We start from the raw sequence: 20,433 nt of genomic DNA, 5'->3' as shown, positions 1-20,433 counted from the left end.
CCTGGGGAAGTTGCGACGATTCTCAGAAGGTAGCCCCTACGCAAAGTTGCTGCGGAGAGGCAAACTTTCTGCACGCAAGCGCCCATGCGGTCAACTTCCATACGACTCTTTTGATTGTTATAGTTGGAAATCAAAACGCAATCAAGCAATTATAAAAACCGCGAACATGTCGTCGACTAACGCCAGCCGCACGCTGTTTCGAAACTTTAATTATAGGTCCGACGTGGAATACGTGGTGAAAGTCTCCAAAATCTTGTTGACGCCCGTTGGTGTCTGGCCTCTTTACAAGACTGATTCTACGTTTGATAAGATGAAGTACGTTCTCCAAACGAGCTTCATGTTCAGTTTGATGTGCTTCTTACTCGTTCCGCATATCATATATACCTTCTTCGATGCGGAAGACTTGACGAGATATATGAAAGTGATAGCCGCCCAGGTATTCAGTCTTCTGGGTATCGTCAAGTTCTGGACGATGATTATCAATAGAGATGATATCAAGCATTGTCTACAACAAATGGAAATTCAATACAGGGATGTGGAGAGCGAGGAGGATCGATCGGTGATGGTGAAACACGCCAAAATCGGGAGACAGTTCACAATCATATACTTAGGACTATTGTATGGTGGTGCGTTACCTTATCATATAATTATGCCGTTGGTGGCAGATAAGATCGTCAATGAGGATAATACAACGCAGTTGCCTCTGCCATATCTCAGCGACTATGTCTTCTTCGTGGTGGAGAACTCGCCGTTTTACGAGGTTCTCTTCGTCACACAAATCGTCTTCAGCACCATCATCTTATCAACAAACTGTGGCGTTTACAGTTTGATCGCTACCTACGTGATGCACGCCTGTTGTTTATTCGAGATCAGTCGCAGACATATGGAAACTTTCTTGATCGGCGAAACTAATGATCTTCACAAACGATTTGGTCAAATAATCATGCATCATATGCGAGCTCTCAGGTCGGCAAATAATATGCAAATGTTAATGACATATTTTATTAAATCATTAATGTAATGCGATATTTATATATTTTATTGAAATAGAAAGTGCGCATGTGTGTAAATGTGTGTAAAATAGAAAGCAAAGAAGATAAATACTGATTTCATTTTTATTTGATTTGATTTATTATATGAAGCAAATAATATTTCTTACAATACAGTTATTTGCAATGATATATTTTTATTATAATTTATAATAATTATTATATCATAAAAAGTTATTTCTACAGATTTACTGAGATGATTGAAAAATCATTCAATTTTGTCTTTTTATCCGAAATGGTTGGATGCACTATTATCATATGTTTTCTTGAATATGGTGTTCTCAAGGTATTTTATTAGAAATATTTTATTAGAAATATATTATATCGACTGCTTTTTATTTTTGTAAAGTTTAATACTAAATTAACTTATATACATATATACACAATACATATGATGCATACAAGTATATTGCTTTTACGAATAAATTTATTTCAGGAATGGGAGGACAATCAAATATTAGGTACAATTATATATTTTATTTTAGTAATTTCAATTTTGGTAAACGTCTTTACTTTATCATCCATCGGCGATCGACTTAAAGAAGAGGTAGATCTGACAAATTATTAATTTAACGAATATTGAAAAATGTTTCGTATTAATTAAACACTCTTGATATTTGCATTTAATTTTATGCCATAAACAAGAGCATAAAAATTGGAGAGACGTCGTATTTTATCAACTGGTATGCGTTACCAGCGAAGAACGTGAACGGTTTAGTCATGGTGATGATCAGATCAAATCGCCCTTCAACACTGACAGCTGGTAAAATATTTGATGTATCACTTCAAGGTTTTTGCGACGTAAGTAACTTTTGTGGTTGTTCATTAATTTGAAATTTATTCAAACATATTGCTGAATTATTTGATGAATGTTCACAGGTATGTAAAACATCAGCGGCGTATCTTAATTTCATTCGAATGATTGCGGCCTAAACATCGCTGCAATATCGACTATCTTGATCGAAACATATCAATTTCTTATTTTCACTCTATCACAAATACAACACTTATCATCTTATTCGCATTTATCATTTATCTTCAAGCGACATTAATGAATCGAACAATCAAAAAAATATATTACTAAAAAATATTGCTATATAACTGTTAGCTAAAATAATATTTAACATCGTGATACAAACGCTTGGGGCCGCAGTTTTTCTGTAGCAAAAAAGAGAATTAAACTATAATTCTACAATAGAGTCGGCAGAACAACTTGAGATCGTATTTCCTTCCCATGTTAAAGTTTCTTGGAGCATTATTAGTATCCCCTCGCTTTGAACACAGTTGTACTTTTCTCTCAACCTTACTGGAACATTATATAAAATGCAAGTTACGAATGACGAGGGATCGTTTTAATCACTCTAGTCAGAAAACAGCCAAGTGCATCTCGCGCATGCTTACCGACAACTTTGCATCTCCCAACTTGACTGTTAGTCGTCATTGAATTGTCATCAAGATTGCACTCAACGCAAACAATCGCTGCATTTATGGAAGAGTTCCATCCCATGCAAGACGACAAATGGATTTTGGATTTTTACTATGCTGCACAAGTCAGCTTCTGGTTGTTGAAGCCGATCGGTGCTTGGCCACTGGAACAGCGAGCTACCAAAATAGAAATTATTATATATAGCTTATCAATTGTCATCGTTATGTTTTTCCAACTATTTATGATCATTCCGTGGATCATATGTATAGTTACTGCGAAATGGAGCATTTATGAGATTCTCAGGACTGCATGTCCGCTAATATTTTCAATTACTGTTTTTCTGAGATACTTACTGTTGCTATTCCATCGAGACGAAATCAGATCGTGCATCGATCATATTGTTGAAGACTGGCGTAACGCGGCGATGATCGAAGATCGCAAAATCATGTTAGCGAACGCTAAATCCGGACGCTTCTTTGGCATTATCTCCGTGGCGTTTATGTTCGGCAGCGGTATACCTTATGCCTGTATGCCTTTAATATTGCCATCCGTCGTTACAAAAGACAACGTGACAATTAGATCGCTGCCCAATCCTTCCGAGCTACTCTTTTTGGACATCCAGGTCATTTCAATGTACGGTGTTAAAATCTTTCATTCAGAGACTCGAAAGACATTTTACTTTCAATTTCTTAATTATTTAGATTTCCTTCTTCCTTTTCTTTTTCTTTTATTTTATAAGAGAAATGTATCTAAAAAATTTTTTTAAGTTTCTTTTTCATAATAAGTTGATCATAATCTTAATATTAGCACAAGCGTTCAAGAAATATATTGTTAATCATAATATCAATAAAAACTTTTAATTTAAAAATAATTGTGTACAGCAAATTGTATTAGCAAATTATAATTTTTTAGCAATTTTGTGTTCTTTTTAATTATCACATACAGGTCAGTCCAATTTATGAAGTCGTATATGCGTTGGAAACTTTATCGTGTTGTATATTATATACCGTATTTTGCGGTATTTGTAGTTTAACGGCTAAATTCGTTACTCACGCGTGTGGTCAGTGCGAAATCCTGATGTATATTTTTGAAGACATGATCGATGGTGGTGATCGAAACCAGGGCACTATTGATCAAAGAATTAGTTTCGCTATAACCCATCATCTCCGAATATTCAGGTGAGTTGATTAACAGTATAACTAATTTAATTTGGTTATCATTTATTTTCCATTTGCAATTTTCTAGAAATATATTGAGTTTCAGATTTGTTTCCGACGTAGAAAAGATTTTAAACGAGATATGTTTAGCGGAATTTATAAATGCTTCGTGTAACATATGTTTACTTGGTTATTATGTTATTGTGGTATGTCGATTAATAATATTCGATAATTTGATATTTTATTTTATCAGCTAAAAAAGATTTATATATATATATATATATATATATATATATATATTAATTATATTATACAAATATTATCTATATAATCTATCAATTATTTATTTTTAACCTTGTACGTGTAGGATTGGAACAATCAAGAATCGATGCTACAAATTTTTGTATATTTTCTTGCCTTCGTATCTATCACTTTTAACATATATATATTTTGTTATATTGGAGAACAGCTTGTAGATCGATACCAGAAAATAGGTGTTAAATGTTATATGATAGAATGGTATCGTTTACCTGAAAATAAGGCGCGTAACTTGATTTTCCCGATGATTATGTCGAATTATCCGATTGAACTTACTGCCGGAAAAATGACGACAATAACTATAAGCAGTTTTTCTAATGTAAGTATACTAATTTTATTGGGGATATCTCGAATTTTGTAAATGTTATAAATGTGTTGATGCTGCCATATGTTATACTTTAGATTTTGAAAATGTCGATGACGTACTTTAATTTACTTCGCGAAGTTGTCTCGCGGGAAAATATATAAATGTGCAATGATAGAAAGAATTTTTGAGACAAAGTATTTAAGGGTATAATACATTCTTCGAAGATTATTAATATTTTTAGAATATGCGAGCAATCTGCTAAGTAATAAGTGTATATGTAGTTGAATATATAAGATCAAGACATACAAGAATAACGCGAAGCACACGGTTATGTAAAAACTTTTACACACGCAATATTAGCTGTAAAGTTTTTTTGAGAAAAATATCAGAAAATATCAAAACTACATAATGTTAGTAACTTTGCGATTATCCTTGGACAAAAGTTTCCATCGATGCCACATCATCGCTGTAAACTTTGTTCAACCCTTCTTCTTCTTGATTTATTTCACAACCGCAGCTGTTGTTTCCCCATAAATCGACAATATTAAAAAATGCAAATTACGAGTCATCAAAGTCACGACTTTTATGACTCGCAGGGATCGGAAAGGTTCATCGAACGGGCCGCGCATGCTTCGTAATCGTAGAAATCCGTGTTGAATTTTTATTTCGCAGTAGTAAAGTTCGAGTTGGCAGTAACGTCACATCGAATGAAAATGATCAATCGGAAGCAAAAGGTCGCGTTTGTTAACACACACATCGCCAATAAAATGAAACAAAATAAGAATCACATCTCGGATTTTTATTATGCCGTCCAGATAAGCTTTCGCTTACTGAAGCCGATCGGCGCCTGGCCATTGCGACAGCAAGCCACCAAGACAGAAGTTATCATTCACGGCTTGTCGATCGTCGTCGCCACGTTTCTTCAATTTTTCTCAGTCGCCTCATGGATCACGTGTATAATTACTACAAAATGGAGCTTGTACGAGATTCTCAGAACCGCATGTCCATTGATATTTACATTTACCGTGTTTCTGAGGTATCTCCTGTTGCTGTTAAATCAGAATGAGATCAAATCGTGCATCGATCACATTGCTGAAGACTGGCGAAATGTGACGATAACCGAGGATCGCGAGATCATGCTAGCTAACGCCAAGTCGGGACGCTACTTTGGTATCATCTCCATGGCGTTTATGTTCGGCAGTGGTATACCTTATAACTGCATGCCACTAGTATTACCACCTATCATCACGGAAGACAATGTGACGATTAGATCGCTGCCCAATCCCTGTGAGCTGATCTTCTTGGACGTCCAGGTCAATTCAATGTACGACATTAAATTCGTTTATTTGCAAACTGAAAATAGATAATCATAATTCATCATATATATAATAATTATAATTCATCATATTTTAAATTATAATTATAATTATAGCGATCTCCTATTTCCTTTTTTATTATAAAAGAAAATTAGAAAGTTTATAAAAGAAAGATTAAAAATTATTTTTATAATAAATTAATTATGTATTCTTAGCGACAGATGATTAAATATATTTGGCTAAAGTTATAATTAATAAAAACTCTAATGAAAATCATTTTAAAAATAATTATATATAATTGGAAAATTATGATTTTTTGACAATTATGTATTCTTTTAATTACAGGTCAGTCCAGTTTACGAAATCACATATGTATTGGTAGCTTTATCGTGTATCACTGCGTATACCACGTTCTGCGGCATTTGTAGCTTAACAGCCAAATTTGTAACTCACGTATGCGGTCAATGCGATATCCTGATGCATGTTCTCGAAGAGTTGATCGATGGTGGTAATCGAAATCCAGGTACCGTCGATCAAAGGATTAGTACCGCTATAATACATCATCTTCGAATACTCAAGTAAGTTGATTAACTAATTGCATAACTGATTTGACTTATTTATTTATTTATTTATTATATTTGAATTTATTTTCCACTTGCATTGCAGTTTTCTGCGAATATTATGTTAAATTTCAGATTCGTTTCTGACGTAGATAAGGTATTGAACGGGATATGTTTAGCGGAATTTATAAATGCTTCATGTAATATATGTTTACTTGGTTATTACGTTATCATGGTACGTTATTACAGTTTTATTTCAAAATTTTATTTTTTTTATCAGATAAAATGGAAGTATTTTATACATATATATAGTTTAATTATTTAATTTATTAGTTGTATTTCTAACACATTACTCTATATACATATTTCTAACATTATGTGTGTAGGATTGGAATAATCAGGAATCAATGCTACAAATTTTCGTGTATTTCGTCGCCTTTATATCAATTACTTTTAACATATACATATTTTGCTACATTGGCGAACGGCTCGTAGATCGATGCCAAAAAGTAGGCATTAAGTGTTACATGATTGAATGGTATCGTTTGCCACAAAATAAGGCACGTAACTTGATGTTCCCGATTATTATGTCGAATTATCCGGTTGAGCTTACTGCCGGAAAAATGGTAAAACTAACTATGAATAGTTTTTCTAATGTGAGTACGCAAAATTTAATTATTAAGACTGATTCAAATATTTCTATTATAATTATCGATAACGACATATGTGTTATTATCTAGATTTTAAGAACGTCAATGGCATACCTTAACTTACTTCGTGAAGTTTCCTCGCGAGATATTATGTAAATATACAAGAGTTGCCTACATTTTTCAATGAAATAATTAAGAAACATAAAAGATGCGCGAAGATTATTAATATTTTCAGAAATATATGTTTGAATAAAGATTTTGCTGAATAATCTTATACAGGTAGTTTAACATCAAATCGAAATATGAAAATAATGCATAACACAAAATTGTATAAAGAAAAACTTTACGTCTCACAAGTTGTAGGGTTTTTCGAAAATATTAGAAAATATCAGAATATTACGTACTGTCAACACCTTTGCATTGATTATCCTTGGACAAAAGTTTCTATCCTGCTACCGTAACATTGTATTAAACATAATTGTTCATGTTCCTTTTCCGATTTATTCCAACCGCAGCTGCGCTGTTTCCCCCGTAAACTCAACTAAGCATATTACAAAATGCAAATTGCTAGTCATCAAAGTCGCGACTTTTACTCGCGAACATCGCAGGAGTTCATTGAACGTGCGCATGCTTTCTAGCAGGAATCCGCATTATTCTGACAATCTAGATAGTACAGATCGAGCAGGCGGCGCCTTTACACCATGGGAATGATGATCGACCGGAAGCAACTAACAAACGCCGACAGTGTAACAAAACGGAATATATATGAATCATATATTTCGGACTTTTATTACACCATCCAGATAAGCCTTTGCCTGTTGAAACCGATCGGTGCATGGCCATTAGGTGACGATGAAACTTCGAGGCTTAAGGTGGCTTTGCATAAGCTATCAATGATGATCGCTACGTTCCTCTTAATTTTCACTATTGTGCCGTGGATCATGCAAATCGTCAAGGAGAAATGGAGCGTCTTCCTGATACTCCGCACGATATGTCCGCTGCTCTTCATGTTGACGGTCTTCACGAGTTACATTTTGCTGCTGTGGCATCAAGATCAGCTCAAGTCTTGTATCGATCACGTGGCCGACGATTGGCGATGCGGGATAATCGTCGAGGATCGGGACATCATGCTGGCGAATGCCAAAGTGGGTCGCACGTTTGGTATCGTTTCTGTGACTTTCATGTTCAGCGGTGGTACGTTGTATTATATGCTACCTATGGTGTCGCCGAATACGATCAATGAGAATAACGTCACCGTGAGACTGCATCCATCGCCCTGCGAATTTCTCGTGTTTGATTCCAAGGTAAATTCGACGTTCAAAGTGAGTAAGTCATAATTTTAATTAATAATGTTGATTGATAATGTTAAATTTATATTTCAATTATTATAGAATATTCTATTCTTGTTGCGTTTTCTTTTTAATGACAATTTTTTTCAGTTTAAAAACAAATTTTTCTTGGCAAAAAAATATCGAGACTCTAATAATTTTCGAATTCTAAATTACAATTTTTGCTAAAGAAGACGAGACTAAATTGATAAACGAATTTCAAAAATAATTTATTAGAAATGAAATATATTTTATATTTATAAAATAATATTCACGTACAAATCAATTATTGTATCATCGCACAGACTAGTCCTGCATATGAGATCGTGTACTTCTTACAACTTCTCTTCGGTTGTACTGCCTATAGCGCATTTTGCGGGATTTGCAGCTTGATGGCTCATTTCGTCATGCATGTGTGCGGCCAGTGTGACGTGTTAACGGCGATTTTTGAGGAAACCGTGGACGGTGGCAAACACAATGACGGTTCCATCGAGAACCGAATAGCTACCGCGGTGACCCGGCATTTACATTTGCTTAGGTAATAAATCGAATGCAACAACATTTCAAATTTTTATGGACACATGGTCTGCAATTTTGTAGATTGGTTTCCAACATAAGCAATTTATTTACCGAGATATGCCTCGTGGAATTTGTAAACGCATCATGTAGCATATGTTTAATTTACTACATCGTAACCGTACGTTGTATAATCGCCTTAGAAATCTCAAGCGATAGACGGAGGATAACAGTTAAATATATATATATATATATATATATATATATATATATATATATATATATATTTAACTGTTATCCTCCGTCTATCGCTTGAGATTTAATATATATATATATATATATATATATATATATATATATATATATATATTTAACTGTTATCCTCCAATCTTCCTTGATGTATCGCAAACGACGTCTGATATTAGATTTGTAGACAATCAGATTACTGTACTTGCCGATTATCATGATTGAGTAAAGGATCAGTGGCATCATCTTCATCTGTCTGTGCATTCCATTAACAAATATGTAATACAAAATATCCGATACTATATCGCAATGGAGAAGAAGATAAGAAATAATCAAGAAAAATATATTTGTAATATCCTCGATCGTATTTAATTGTCTATCGGTTAATAGCAAATACCGAACATGCGAAATATAATACTACTTTGATTGATGAAAATCAATAATTTTTTTATTTTTGAGCTATGTTGATGAATTAAATATAATTATGATTCAAATCAGTGTATCAATGTATCATATATATATATACATATATATATATATATATTTCTACTTACTTACCAACATTACAGCTTTTAGAAACGCAAGTTACACACAACAAAAGTATCAACAAAGTTAAATCAAATATGTAATTAGAAAACTTGATAAACATTGACATGGAAATGTTTTTCAGAGAAATGATTTGCTGTTTTCAATTTTTGTTCCTCACGCAACAAGTTCAACAAGTTCACTTTGCTTTTCTGAGCACTAATCGATAAAATATCACTTGTATATAAATATATTGCATGTATATAATTTCACATTTATTTATTTTATCATATAGATATAAATCTATATTTATTTAATCCACTTATTTCTCTATTACATCCTTTTATGCAAGTATATCGAAATATTCTTTACTATGTAAGATGTAAGCGAAGCTATTACGTGTCGGTCAATGATCTGATAAATCCAATCCCGAGTTTTCATACAGAAAGAAACAAAGTTGCAACCAATTATATTCCAGTATATTTGAAAAAAATACACATTAGCAAACAGAAATACAGTTTTTCCATGGAAAAGCAATCTCGACCCTCGCTGGTGGACAACTTGGTTCTTGCCACAACTCTTTTTCAAACTCTTCCAACATTTGAATCTTTAAAACGCGCAAGCGCAAGCGGACAGCGAATTTACTTCATCGACAATTTTTTCTCGCAACGATCAGTCGTGATCCGATTTTCGTATCGTTTTCACATACAAAATTAACAGAAATATGTTACGCAATCAACATTATCAAGATGACATTATGTATATTACACAATTAACGCGTCAAGTTTTGAGTTTACTCGGAGTCTGGCCATCTTTGAACAAAAGAAAATCTATCAGCGAAAGAGCTTGGAAATTTCTATTAATCTCAAGCTCTTATATTCTTCTTTACTGTGTCCTGATTCCCGGCCTTCTTTTTTGGCTGATCGAGAAGAGACCGCGTGTCCGAGTTCAAACGATTCCTCTGATTTTTTACGGCTTTATGGCTACAGGTAAATACAGTATTTTGGTATTCAGCGAGGGACGTATCAGACGTTGCTTGAAACATATCGAGGAGGATTGGAAGTTTCTTATCAGCATAGATGCACGAGATTCGATGATTGAATCCGCAAAGGTAGGAAGACGCCTGGTTACACTTTGCGCAGCTTTCATGTATGGTAGCGGACTCTCCTTTCGATCGATTCTGCCATTTGCCAAGGGAAAGATCGTCACCGCGCAGAATGTCACAATCAAACCTCTGCCTTGCCCTGCTTATTTATTTTCTTTCGATATACAAGTTAGTCCTATTTACGAGACGGTTTTCGCGATTCAATTTTTGTCCGGCATAGTTACTTATTCAATAACAATCGGTGTATGTGGCCTCTCGGCTGTTTTTGTGATGCACGCTTGTGGTCAACTGAAGATCTTAATGGATTTGATGAGAAATCTCGTTGAAATACAATGGGAAGAAAATCAAGAGTTGAATAGGAAACTTGCTGCAATGGTCGAGCATCAAATAAGGATACGGAAGTAAGTGTTTTCAAATTGTGATTTATTTTAAATTATCTATTTCGATTGTATGATTCGAAATGCTTAATAATTATTTATTAATAATAATTGATAATTATTGATAAATCATATTCTGCATATATTCATATTTCATATACACAGTTAATATTATTTATATTAATATTAATATAAATTATATATTAATTATATTAATTATTATAGTTAATATTATTTATTAATTATTCTTTTACTCTTTTTGAAAATGCTGATTTTACTTGTCGATTTAATCGATATTTTAGTTTTTTGCGATTGGTAGAACATACAATGCAACAAGCATGTCTGATAGAATTAATGGGTTGCACAACAATCGTCTGTCTTTTGGGATATTTTATAATCATGGTTCGTGTATAATGTTTATATTTTCAAATTATGTTCTCTCAATAAAACAGTAAAGAAAAAGAAAGTAAAGAAACATATAAAGTATTTACATTTATAGGAATGGGAAAATAGCAATTCAATAGCTATGTGTTCTTATTTTATTACACTTACATCTTTGATGATAAACATGTTCATGTTTTGTTATACTGGTGAACAGCTTACGGTTCAGGTATGTTTGTTGATATCAACCTGTTAAATTTTTTTTGGGAAACGTTATTACATTATAAAATAAACAATAAAAAGTTATATATACATATACATATGTCATAATATAATATAATATAATGTCATAAAATATCATAATAATATGTCATAATAGAGTATAATAATGTTATTTTTATATTTCCTTATCAAATAGTGTTTTTGCTCTTTATAAATAAATTATTGAAGATATTTATAAAATATGATTGAAATATGAAATGCTTAAATATCAATAACAGGCGGAGAGAGTAGCTAATACATCGTGCGAGCTCGAATGGTATCGTCTTCCGGACAAAAAAGCGCGTGGAATTGTGCTAGTGATAATTATGTCAAACTTGCCTACCAAGGTCACCGCTGGAAAGATCATGGATTTGTCATTCAAGACATACGGTGATGTAAGAACATATACAGGGTTTTCGAAAAGTCCGGAAACGGTCGAATATCTAAAAAATAAAGCATTTTAGAGAAAAATGTTTCAAATAAAAGTTGTTTGGTTTAAAGAGAGCTATAAAATGGTGGCAATGGTTTGACTTTGAATAGTCGCTGGAAGGTCACATGAAGGTCACCTTGAATTTTTTAAATGGAATACCCTATATATTTTTGCACATTCTTGTAGCTCATTTCGAGAGCTTTCCAAAACACTATAACAAAGTATTTTTTCATCAAGTACTTTTCGAGTTATAAGGCTTGAAATAATTTCTTAATTTTACATAAACCGTAAAATATCTTGTAAAATATTCATTTTTCGATTATCTTACCTTAATACTTTTATGTGCAAAATAATGAGGAATCAATTGGTGTAAAGAAAACACATAATTGTTTCGAAAGAAAAAATGTAATTTGCAATTAACAATTACATTTTTTTTTTCGAAACAATTATGTGTTTTCTTTACACCAATTGATTCCTCTCATTATTTTGCACATAAAAGTATTAAGGTAAGATAATCGAAAAATGAATATTTTACAAGATATTTTACGGTTTATGTAAAATTAAGAAATTATTTCAAGCCTTATAACTCGAAAAGTACTTGATGAAAAAATACTTTGTTATAGTGTTTTGGAAAGCTCTCGAAATGAGCTACAAGAATGTGCAAAAATATTATTGAATTATTATTAAATATTATTGAATTATTATTAAATATTATTGAAATATTATTAAATTTTATTGAATTACATCATGTCAAAATAATAAATAAATTATTACAGAATGTTGTATTTTAGGTCGTCAAGACAGCTGTAACGTATTTTAATATGCTTCTAAACGTAACAGACTGAATCTATTTCTCTGATGTGTAATAATTTTATTCTTATTATCAAAACTATATACACGGATTTACCGTTACTGCAACATTATTATGTAAACTTATGATATAAATGTGTTAAATACAAAACAGTTTTGTATAATGTACATATATATACGTGCGATATATATTTTAATATAAATTTATTTCTTTTATAGAAGAATACATGCAAAAAGTTTTCTAAAATATATGATACATTATAAATTTTTTTAGAAACTAATTCAACATTGTGTGTGCTAGTTATTTAAATTACATAATCATTATTACTTTCTTTTTAATAATATAAAATAATTAAAAAATAACCAACAATATAAGTATAATTTGACATTTATTGAGAAATGCTTAATATAACGTTATATGTTGTCTTTTACATGTGAAATCAAAGCACTATGAAAAAGGAACAGAACTATTTTTAGCGATTAATGTTCGATAAATATAATCGTGAGTTTAATACAAGAAAGAATAAAGTTTTAAAGCCGTATTTCTAGTTGAAAAAGAGATATACGTTGAATAAAAATCTATTTGTGAAAAGCAATCGTAACCCTCGGTGAGCAAGTTGACTTGGAAACTTTTCTGCTTTTAAAACATCTTTCTCACGTAATCATTTAAATTTTTAAAGCGCGCAAGCGTAAGCGAATAGAGAATTTACTTCATCGACTGCTTTTTTTGCTGCTGACAGTCGTGATTCAACTCGCGTTTAAGTTTCATATAAACGATAGTAAGTTCTGATGAGATAGAAGTTCAAGAGTAATTTTCTAGAGAAAAAAATTGCAAACCTCTAAACGTTATTCGAAAATTTAAAAAAAATGTCGCGTAACGAACATTATCAAGATGATATTATATTTATCACGCAATTAACGCGTAACATTTTAAGCACACTTGGAGTCTGGCCGTCTTTGAACAGAAAAAGAACTATAATGGAAAGAATTCACAAGTTTCTATTAATCTGTATATCTTACGCTTTTCTCTATTCCGTTCTGATTCCCGGTTTTCTTTTTTGGTTCTTTGAAAAGAGAACACATGTCAAAATTCAGGTATTTCCTCTACTTCTTTTCGGCTTCATGGCCATAAGTAAATACGCTAATTTAATATTGCGCGAGGGGCAAATCAAACGCTGTTTGAAACACATCGAAGAAGATTGGAGAAATGTTACCAATATGAACGCACGAAACACGATGATTGAATCCGCGAAAACCGGAAGACGCCTAGTTGCACTTTGCGGGGCCTTTATGTATAGCAGCGGACTCTCCTTCCGATTAATTTTACCATTTGCGAAGGGAAAAATAATTAACGCGCAAAATATCACTATTAGACCTTTACCATGTCCAGGATATTTTTTCTCCTTCAATTCACAAGCGAGTCCTAGTTATGAGATGATTTTCGCGATACAGTTCTTATCAGGTTTAGTTACCTTCTCGATCACAACGGGTGTATGTGGACTTGCTGCCATATTCGTGATGCATGCCTGTGGTCAGTTGAAAATTTTGATAGAGCTAATGAAACATCTCGTTGAAGACCAGTGGCAAGAAAGAGAAGAGGCAAATAAGAAACTAGCCGCTGTAGTGGAACATCAAATAAGAATACGATAGTGAGTCATTGGTAATTTTTATATATAAAATCTATATATTATAACTACAAAAAAATTAAATTATATATTTTAATTTTTCAACAAATTTGATTTGCCTTCTACGTATGAATAATAGTTCTTAATACAGTTTAAAGTAAAAATGATCGATTTGATAACATCAATACATTTCAGTTTTTTGCAATTAGTGGAACATACAATGCAACAAATATGTTTAATAGAATTAATGGGGTGTACAACAATTGTATGCATTCTTGGATATTGTATAATAATGGTTTGTGATTTTTTATTAACCTTGTATTATTTTAAATGTTTCACTAAAATATATCTTAATAATTTTATAATAATAAAATAAAAATATTATTTTTTTTAATATTCAATAATAATATTTAATATTTAATATTCAAAAGATTTTAAAATTGTAAATGTATTCAGACAATTCAAATATGATTCTAATGTAAATGAAAATTGATAGTGATAATTTTCATGTCTTCCTATACTTATATAAAAAGCACTTACATTGAAAATATCATTTTTATAGGAATGGGAAAAAAGCAATACAATAGCTACATGTTCTTATTTTATGTCGGTTACATCTATGATGATAAATATGTTTCTGTTTTGTTATACCGGTGAACAGCTTACCGCTCAGGTATGTGTTCACCATTAAATACTTTTTACGATTCTATTATATAATCACGCATATATAATGATATCAACTTTTTAATGTTTAATATGATTAATTCTTTTATTTGTGTCTGTGTTTATATATGTAAAAGCAACAAAAATAATTTTTATCTTAATTTTGGAAACATTTCGTATATTAATAATACGTTGAAATGTTGCTACGATTGTGCAATAATAATTAATAGGCGGAGAAGGTAGCTAGCGCATCGTGCGAACTTGAATGGTATCGCCTTCCGGACAAGAATGCGCGTGGAATCGTGCTAGTGATGATCATATCTAATTTACCAACCAAAATCACCGCTGGAAAACTTATGGACTTATCATTTAAAACATATGGTGATGTAAGAAAATATTTATATATTTAAATTTATATCACACATAATCACAGTGTGTATGCACATGTATTTATGCATGTGCAAAAAATTTATTATTATACACACACACATATATATATATACATATATTATAATGGCATTTAATCTTAGAGTTCTATTAATGCGACTAGTCTAGCCGGTTTTGTTTTAGGTTGTAAAGACAGCTGTGTCATATTTTAATATGCTTCGAAATGTAATTGATTGAATATTTTTGTTCTAATCATCAAAATTATCTGGTTAACATATAATAATAAAATCATTGTATCTACACTTGCATGATATGTCAGAAGATATGTCAGAAGTTTTACACAAAAGTTTTCTAGGATATCTGTGTATACATGATATATTTATTTTCGCCTCTTAAATATATCTCTTCGATAAATAACTGAAGGTGTGTTTTTGTTTTGACAGATTAAATTTTTATTGAAATCAGTTTTATGATGAATATGCAATTATCATTTTATATTCTTCCACAAATATCTATATCTCTTATTATACATATAAAATAAATAACAAAGTATAAGAATTTTAAAAAATAAACAGAAATATAATTTTACATTAACAAAAAATACTATGCATACTCTTTGATTTTTGCACGTATACGCAAGTAAAATGATATAGTAAAATACTAGAAGTTAACAACCTTATTTTACTGCTATCATCAAATAAGTTTCTTTGCATAACATTAATCCTATTTTGACTTTCAGCAAGAATACATGCTCCCCCTACGATAAAAGAATAATAAATAGATCTGCATACACACAATCCCTACGAAAGTTTCAATACATGCAACGTTAACCTTCTGCTTGACATGGATTTACCGTTACTACAACATTATTGTGTAAACTTATGATATAAATGTGTCAAATACAAAAGTTTTGTGTATAATGTACATATATATATACGCGCGATATATATTTCGATATAAATTTATTTCTTCTATAGAAGAGTGCATGCAGAAAGTTTTCTAAAATATATAACAGATATATTATAAATTTTTTGAGAAACTAATCCAATATTGTGTGTTAGTTATTTAAATTACATAATTATTATTACTTTCTTTTTAATAATATAAAATAATTAAAAAATAACCAACAATATAAGTATAATTTGACATTTATTGAGAAATGTATTAATATAGCGTTATACGTTGTCTTTTACATGTGAAATCAAAGCACTGTAAAAAAGGAACAGAACTATTTTTAGTGGTTAATGTTCGATAAATACAATCGTGAGTTTAATACAGGAAACAATAAAGTTTTAAAGCTGTATTTCTAGTTGAGAAAAAGATATACGTTGAATAAAAATTCTATTCGTAAAAAGCAATCGTAACCCTCGGTGAGCAAGTCGATTCGGAAACTTTTTCTTCTGCTTTTAAAACATCTTTCTCACGCAATCACTTAAATATTTAAAGCGCGCAAGCGTAGGCGGATAGAGAATTTATTTCATCGACTACTTTTTTTGCTGCAGACAGTCGTGATTCAACTCGCGTTTAAGTTTCATATTAACGGTAGTAATTCTGATGATAGAAGCAGTTCAAGAGTAATTTTCCAGAGAAAAAAATTGCAAACCATCCTCCAAACGTTTTTAAAAATTAAAAAAAAAATGCTGCGTAACGAATATTATCAAGATGATATTACATTTATCACGCAATTAACGCGTAACATTTTAATCACACTTGGAGTCTGGCCGTCTTTGAACAGAAAAAGAACTATCATGGAAAGAATTCATAAGTTTATATTAATCTGTATAACTTACGCTCTTCTTTATTCCGTTCTGATTCCCGGTTTTCTTTTTTGGTTCTTCGAAAAGAGAACACATGTCAAAATTCAGATATTTCCTCTACTTCTTTTCGGCTTCATGACCGTAACTAAATACGGTAATTTAATATTCCGCGAGAGGCAAATCAAACGCTGTTTAAAACACATCGAAGAAGATTGGAGAAATGTTACCAATATGAACAGACGAAATATGATGATTGAATCCGCAAAAACCGGAAGACGCCTAGTTGCACTTTGCGGGGCCTTTATGTATAGCAGCGGACTCTCTTTCCGATTAATTTTACCATTTGCGAAGGGAAAAATAATTAACGCGCAAAATATCACTATTAGACCTTTACCATGTCCAGGATATTTTTTCTCCTTCAATTCACAAATTAGTCCTAATTATGAGATGATTTTTGCGATACAGTTCTTATCGGGTTTAGTTACTTATTCAATCACAACAGGCGCATGTGGCCTCGCAGCTGTGTTCGTGATGCATGCCTGTGGTCAGCTGAGGATCTTAATAGAGCTAATGAGACATCTCGTTGAAGACCAGTGGAAAGAAAGAGAAGAGGCAAATAAGAAACTAGCCGCAGTAGTGGAACATCAAATAAGAATACGATAGTGAGTCATTGGTAATTTTTATATGTAAAATCTCTATATTATAACAAGAAAAAAAATAATTATATATTTTAATTTCTTAACAAATTTGATTTGTCTTCCACGCATGAGAAATAATTCTTAATACAGTTATTTTTTAAAAGTAAAAATGCCGATTTGATATCATAAATATATTTCAGTTTTTTGCAATTAGTGGAACATGCAATGCAGCAAATATGTTTAATAGAATTAATAGGGGGTACAACAATTATATGCACTCTTGGATATTGTATAATAGTGGTTTGTGATATTTTATTATCCTTGTACTTTTTTAAATGTTTCATTAAAATGTATTTTAATAATTTTATAATAAAATAAAAAATTCATTATAAAGATGTTATAATTAAAAATAAAAATATTATTTTTTTTAATATTCAATAATAATATAATAATAATATTTAATATTTAATATTTAATATTCAAAAGATTTTAAAATTGCTAATGTATTCAGATAATTCAAATGCCTTATGATTCTAATGTAAATGAAAATTGATAATGATAATTTTCATGTCATCCTATACTTATATAAAAGCTTACATTGAAAATATCATCTTTATAGGAATGGGAAAAAAGCAATACAATAGCTACATGTTCTTATTTCTTGTCGCTTACATGTATGATGATAAATATGTTTCTGTTTTGTTATACAGGTGAACAGCTTACCGCTCAGGTATGTGTTCGGCACATCAAATCTTTCTTACGATTCTATTATATATATTATCACGCATAATGATATCAATATTTTATTAATATTGTTTAATATGATTAATTCTTTTATTTGTGTCTGTGTTTATATATGTAAAAGCAACAAAAATAATTTTTATTTAAATTTTGAAAACATTTCGTATATTAATAATACGTTTAAATTCGTGAAATGTTGCTACGAATGTGCAATAATACTTAATAGGCGGAGAAAGTAGCTAGCGCATCGTGCGAACTTGAATGGTATCGCCTTCCGGACAAGAGTGCGCGTGGAATTGTACTAGTGATGATCATATCTAATTTACCAACTAAAGTCACCGCTGGAAAAATTATGGACTTATCATTTAAAACATATGGTGATGTAAGAAAATATTTATATATTTAAATTTATATCGTATAATCACAATGTGTATGTGTATATGTATACATGCACAAAAAATTTATTATTATATATATATATATATATATATATATATATATATGTACACTACATTAAAATTTATTACTTTAAATATTACATATATATTATATATTATAATTGCATTTATTCTTAGGGTCTTATTAATGCGACTGGTCTGGTCGATTTTGTTTTAGGTTATAAAAACATCTGTGACATATTTTAATATGCTTCGAAATGTAGTTGATTGAATATTTTTGTTCTAATCATCAAAATTATCTGGTCAAAATATAATAATAAAACCATTGTTGTACACTTTCATGGTATAGATATGTCAAAAGTTTTCTGTAGGATGTCAGTATATACGTGATATATTTATTCTCGCCTCTTAAATATATCTCTTTGATAAATAACTGCGCATGCAGAGGGTGTATTTTTGTTTTGCAAAATCAGACAGAGAGAGAGAGAGAGATTAAATTTTTATTGAAAAATCATCAGTTTTATGAAGAATATGCAATTATTATTTTATATTTTTCCACAAATATTCTACATTTCTTTCTTATTATATAAAATATATAATAAAGTATAAGAATTTAAAAAAATAAACAGAAATATAATTTTATATTAACAAAAAATATATTAATATAGTACTATGCTGTACATACTCTTTGATTTCTGCACATATATGCAAGTAAAATGATAGGTATAGTAAAATACTAGAAGTCAACCACCTTATTATACTGCTATCATCAAATAGGTTTCTTTGCACAACATCCTATTTTGACTTTCAGCAGGAATACTTTTCCCTTTACGATAAAAGAATAATAACTAGATCTGCAACCACACACAATCCCTACGAAAGTTTCAATACATGCAACGTTAACCTTCTGCTTGACGTGGATTTACCGTTACTGCAACATTATTGTGTAACCTTATGATATAAATGTGTCAAGTACAAAAGTTTTGTGTATAATGTACATATATACGCGCGATATTTCGATATAAATTTATTTCTTCTATAGAAGAGTGCATGCAGAAAGTTTTCTAAAATATATAACAGATACATTATACATTTTTTTAGAAACTAATCCAATATTGTGTGTTAGTTATTTAAATTACATAATTATTACTACTTTCTTTTTAATAATATAAAATAATTAAAAAATAACCAACAATATAAGTACAATTTGACATTTATTGCATTATATATATATATATATATATATATATATATATATATATATATATATAGCGTTATACGTTGTCTTTTACATGTGAAATCAAAGCACTATAAAAAATGAACAGAATTATTTTTAGCGGTTAATGTTCGATAAATATAATCGTGAGTTTAATACAGGAAAGAATAAAGTTTTAAAGCCATATTTCTAGTTGAAGAAGAGATGTACGTTGAATAAAAATCTATTTGTGAAAAGTAATTTGAA

At 30.7% G+C, this 20,433-nt stretch overlaps 6 protein-coding genes and 1 long non-coding RNA gene across 9 annotated transcripts; 6 read left to right on the top strand and 1 right to left on the bottom strand.

The window, feature by feature from the left end:
- The first annotated feature begins 166 nt into the window (after positions 1–166).
- On the top strand, positions 167–2,203 carry LOC145962591 (odorant receptor 82a-like). Its single transcript, XM_083083795.1, has 5 exons — positions 167–966; positions 1,236–1,335; positions 1,486–1,596; positions 1,695–1,850; positions 1,929–2,203. Exons 1-5 carry the CDS (start codon positions 167–169, stop codon positions 1,980–1,982), a joined length of 1,221 nt encoding a protein of 406 aa, XP_082939921.1. The 3' UTR covers positions 1,983–2,203.
- LOC145962718 (uncharacterized) lies at positions 1,500–3,875 on the bottom strand. 3 transcript variants are annotated; one of them, XR_014435933.1, is made up of 5 exons: positions 3,819–3,875; positions 3,529–3,716; positions 2,829–3,224; positions 2,451–2,651; positions 1,500–2,355 (listed from the first exon to the last, which is right to left on the bottom strand). It is a non-coding gene; the product is annotated as an uncharacterized LOC145962718 (long non-coding RNA). The 3 variants fall into 3 exon arrangements; XR_014435934.1 differs by having other exon boundaries at positions 1,500–2,000; positions 2,189–2,355; positions 3,529–3,847; XR_014435932.1 differs by having other exon boundaries at positions 3,529–3,847.
- On the top strand, positions 2,537–4,418 carry LOC145962577 (odorant receptor 10-like). The gene is made up of 5 exons (XM_083083773.1): positions 2,537–3,097; positions 3,421–3,653; positions 3,739–3,838; positions 4,000–4,269; positions 4,353–4,418. Exons 1-5 carry the CDS (start codon positions 2,537–2,539, stop codon positions 4,416–4,418), a joined length of 1,230 nt encoding a protein of 409 aa, XP_082939899.1.
- Positions 4,419–4,953: 535 nt separating this feature from the next.
- On the top strand, positions 4,954–12,022 carry LOC145969697 (uncharacterized). Its single transcript, XM_083095924.1, has 8 exons — positions 4,954–5,570; positions 5,919–6,151; positions 6,269–6,368; positions 6,520–6,869; positions 10,119–10,904; positions 11,183–11,282; positions 11,380–11,490; positions 11,762–12,022. The coding sequence occupies exons 1-8, from the start codon at positions 4,965–4,967 to the stop codon at positions 11,984–11,986; spliced, it is 2,511 nt and encodes an 836-aa protein (XP_082952050.1). The 5' UTR covers positions 4,954–4,964; the 3' UTR covers positions 11,987–12,022.
- On the top strand, positions 6,950–8,660 carry LOC145962692 (uncharacterized). The gene is made up of 2 exons (XM_083083945.1): positions 6,950–8,087; positions 8,500–8,660. Exons 1-2 carry the CDS (start codon positions 7,485–7,487, stop codon positions 8,539–8,541), a joined length of 645 nt encoding a protein of 214 aa, XP_082940071.1. The 5' UTR covers positions 6,950–7,484; the 3' UTR covers positions 8,542–8,660.
- Positions 12,023–13,581: 1,559 nt separating the features above from the next.
- LOC145962538 (odorant receptor 4-like) lies at positions 13,582–16,278 on the top strand. The gene is made up of 6 exons (XM_083083680.1): positions 13,582–14,411; positions 14,583–14,682; positions 14,950–15,060; positions 15,281–15,436; positions 15,621–15,860; positions 16,177–16,278. The coding sequence occupies exons 1-5, from the start codon at positions 13,630–13,632 to the stop codon at positions 15,672–15,674; spliced, it is 1,203 nt and encodes a 400-aa protein (XP_082939806.1). The 5' UTR covers positions 13,582–13,629; the 3' UTR covers positions 15,675–15,860; positions 16,177–16,278.
- Positions 16,279–16,962: 684 nt separating this feature from the next.
- On the top strand, positions 16,963–19,310 carry LOC145962542 (4-vinylanisole receptor-like). Its single transcript, XM_083083695.1, has 5 exons — positions 16,963–17,856; positions 18,033–18,132; positions 18,452–18,562; positions 18,800–18,955; positions 19,189–19,310. Exons 1-5 carry the CDS (start codon positions 17,075–17,077, stop codon positions 19,240–19,242), a joined length of 1,203 nt encoding a protein of 400 aa, XP_082939821.1. The 5' UTR covers positions 16,963–17,074; the 3' UTR covers positions 19,243–19,310.
- Positions 19,311–20,433: the final 1,123 nt, after the last annotated feature.

The sequence above is a fragment of the Camponotus vicinus genome, unplaced genomic scaffold (genome assembly GCF_025532165.1).
Source record: "Camponotus vicinus isolate PSW18456_S1 unplaced genomic scaffold, iyCamVici1.0 SCAF_1, whole genome shotgun sequence".
NCBI lineage: Eukaryota > Metazoa > Arthropoda > Insecta > Hymenoptera > Formicidae > Camponotus > Camponotus vicinus.
The sequence above is the reverse complement of the archived record's forward strand: the minus strand, read 5'-3'. Positions and strand labels throughout refer to the sequence as shown.

Coding starts and splice junctions, on each gene's coding strand:
- LOC145962692 (XM_083083945.1), top strand. CDS start 7,485: ATGGGAATGATGATCGACCGGAAGCAACTAACAAACGCCGACAGTGTA. Junction 8,088..8,499: donor TTCTCGTGTTTGATTCCAAG/GTAAATTCGACG, acceptor CGGGATTTGCAG/CTTGATGGCTCATTTCGTCA.
- LOC145962577 (XM_083083773.1), top strand. CDS start 2,537: ATGGAAGAGTTCCATCCCATGCAAGACGACAAATGGATTTTGGATTTT. Junction 3,654..3,738: donor CATCATCTCCGAATATTCAG/GTGAGTTGATTA, acceptor ATTGAGTTTCAG/ATTTGTTTCCGACGTAGAAA. Junction 3,839..3,999: donor TTGGTTATTATGTTATTGTG/GTATGTCGATTA, acceptor TTGTACGTGTAG/GATTGGAACAATCAAGAATC.
- LOC145962542 (XM_083083695.1), top strand. CDS start 17,075: ATGCTGCGTAACGAATATTATCAAGATGATATTACATTTATCACGCAA. Junction 18,133..18,451: donor TTGGATATTGTATAATAGTG/GTTTGTGATATT, acceptor TCATCTTTATAG/GAATGGGAAAAAAGCAATAC. Junction 18,563..18,799: donor GTGAACAGCTTACCGCTCAG/GTATGTGTTCGG, acceptor AATACTTAATAG/GCGGAGAAAGTAGCTAGCGC.
- LOC145962538 (XM_083083680.1), top strand. CDS start 13,630: ATGTCGCGTAACGAACATTATCAAGATGATATTATATTTATCACGCAA. Junction 14,683..14,949: donor TTGGATATTGTATAATAATG/GTTTGTGATTTT, acceptor TCATTTTTATAG/GAATGGGAAAAAAGCAATAC. Junction 15,061..15,280: donor GTGAACAGCTTACCGCTCAG/GTATGTGTTCAC, acceptor AATAATTAATAG/GCGGAGAAGGTAGCTAGCGC.
- LOC145962591 (XM_083083795.1), top strand. CDS start 167: ATGTCGTCGACTAACGCCAGCCGCACGCTGTTTCGAAACTTTAATTAT. Junction 1,336..1,485: donor TTGAATATGGTGTTCTCAAG/GTATTTTATTAG, acceptor AATTTATTTCAG/GAATGGGAGGACAATCAAAT. Junction 1,851..1,928: donor CACTTCAAGGTTTTTGCGAC/GTAAGTAACTTT, acceptor GAATGTTCACAG/GTATGTAAAACATCAGCGGC.
- LOC145969697 (XM_083095924.1), top strand. CDS start 4,965: ATGAAAATGATCAATCGGAAGCAAAAGGTCGCGTTTGTTAACACACAC. Junction 6,870..10,118: donor AACGACATATGTGTTATTAT/CTAGATTTTAAG, acceptor CAAAATTAACAG/AAATATGTTACGCAATCAAC. Junction 11,283..11,379: donor TGGGATATTTTATAATCATG/GTTCGTGTATAA, acceptor TTACATTTATAG/GAATGGGAAAATAGCAATTC.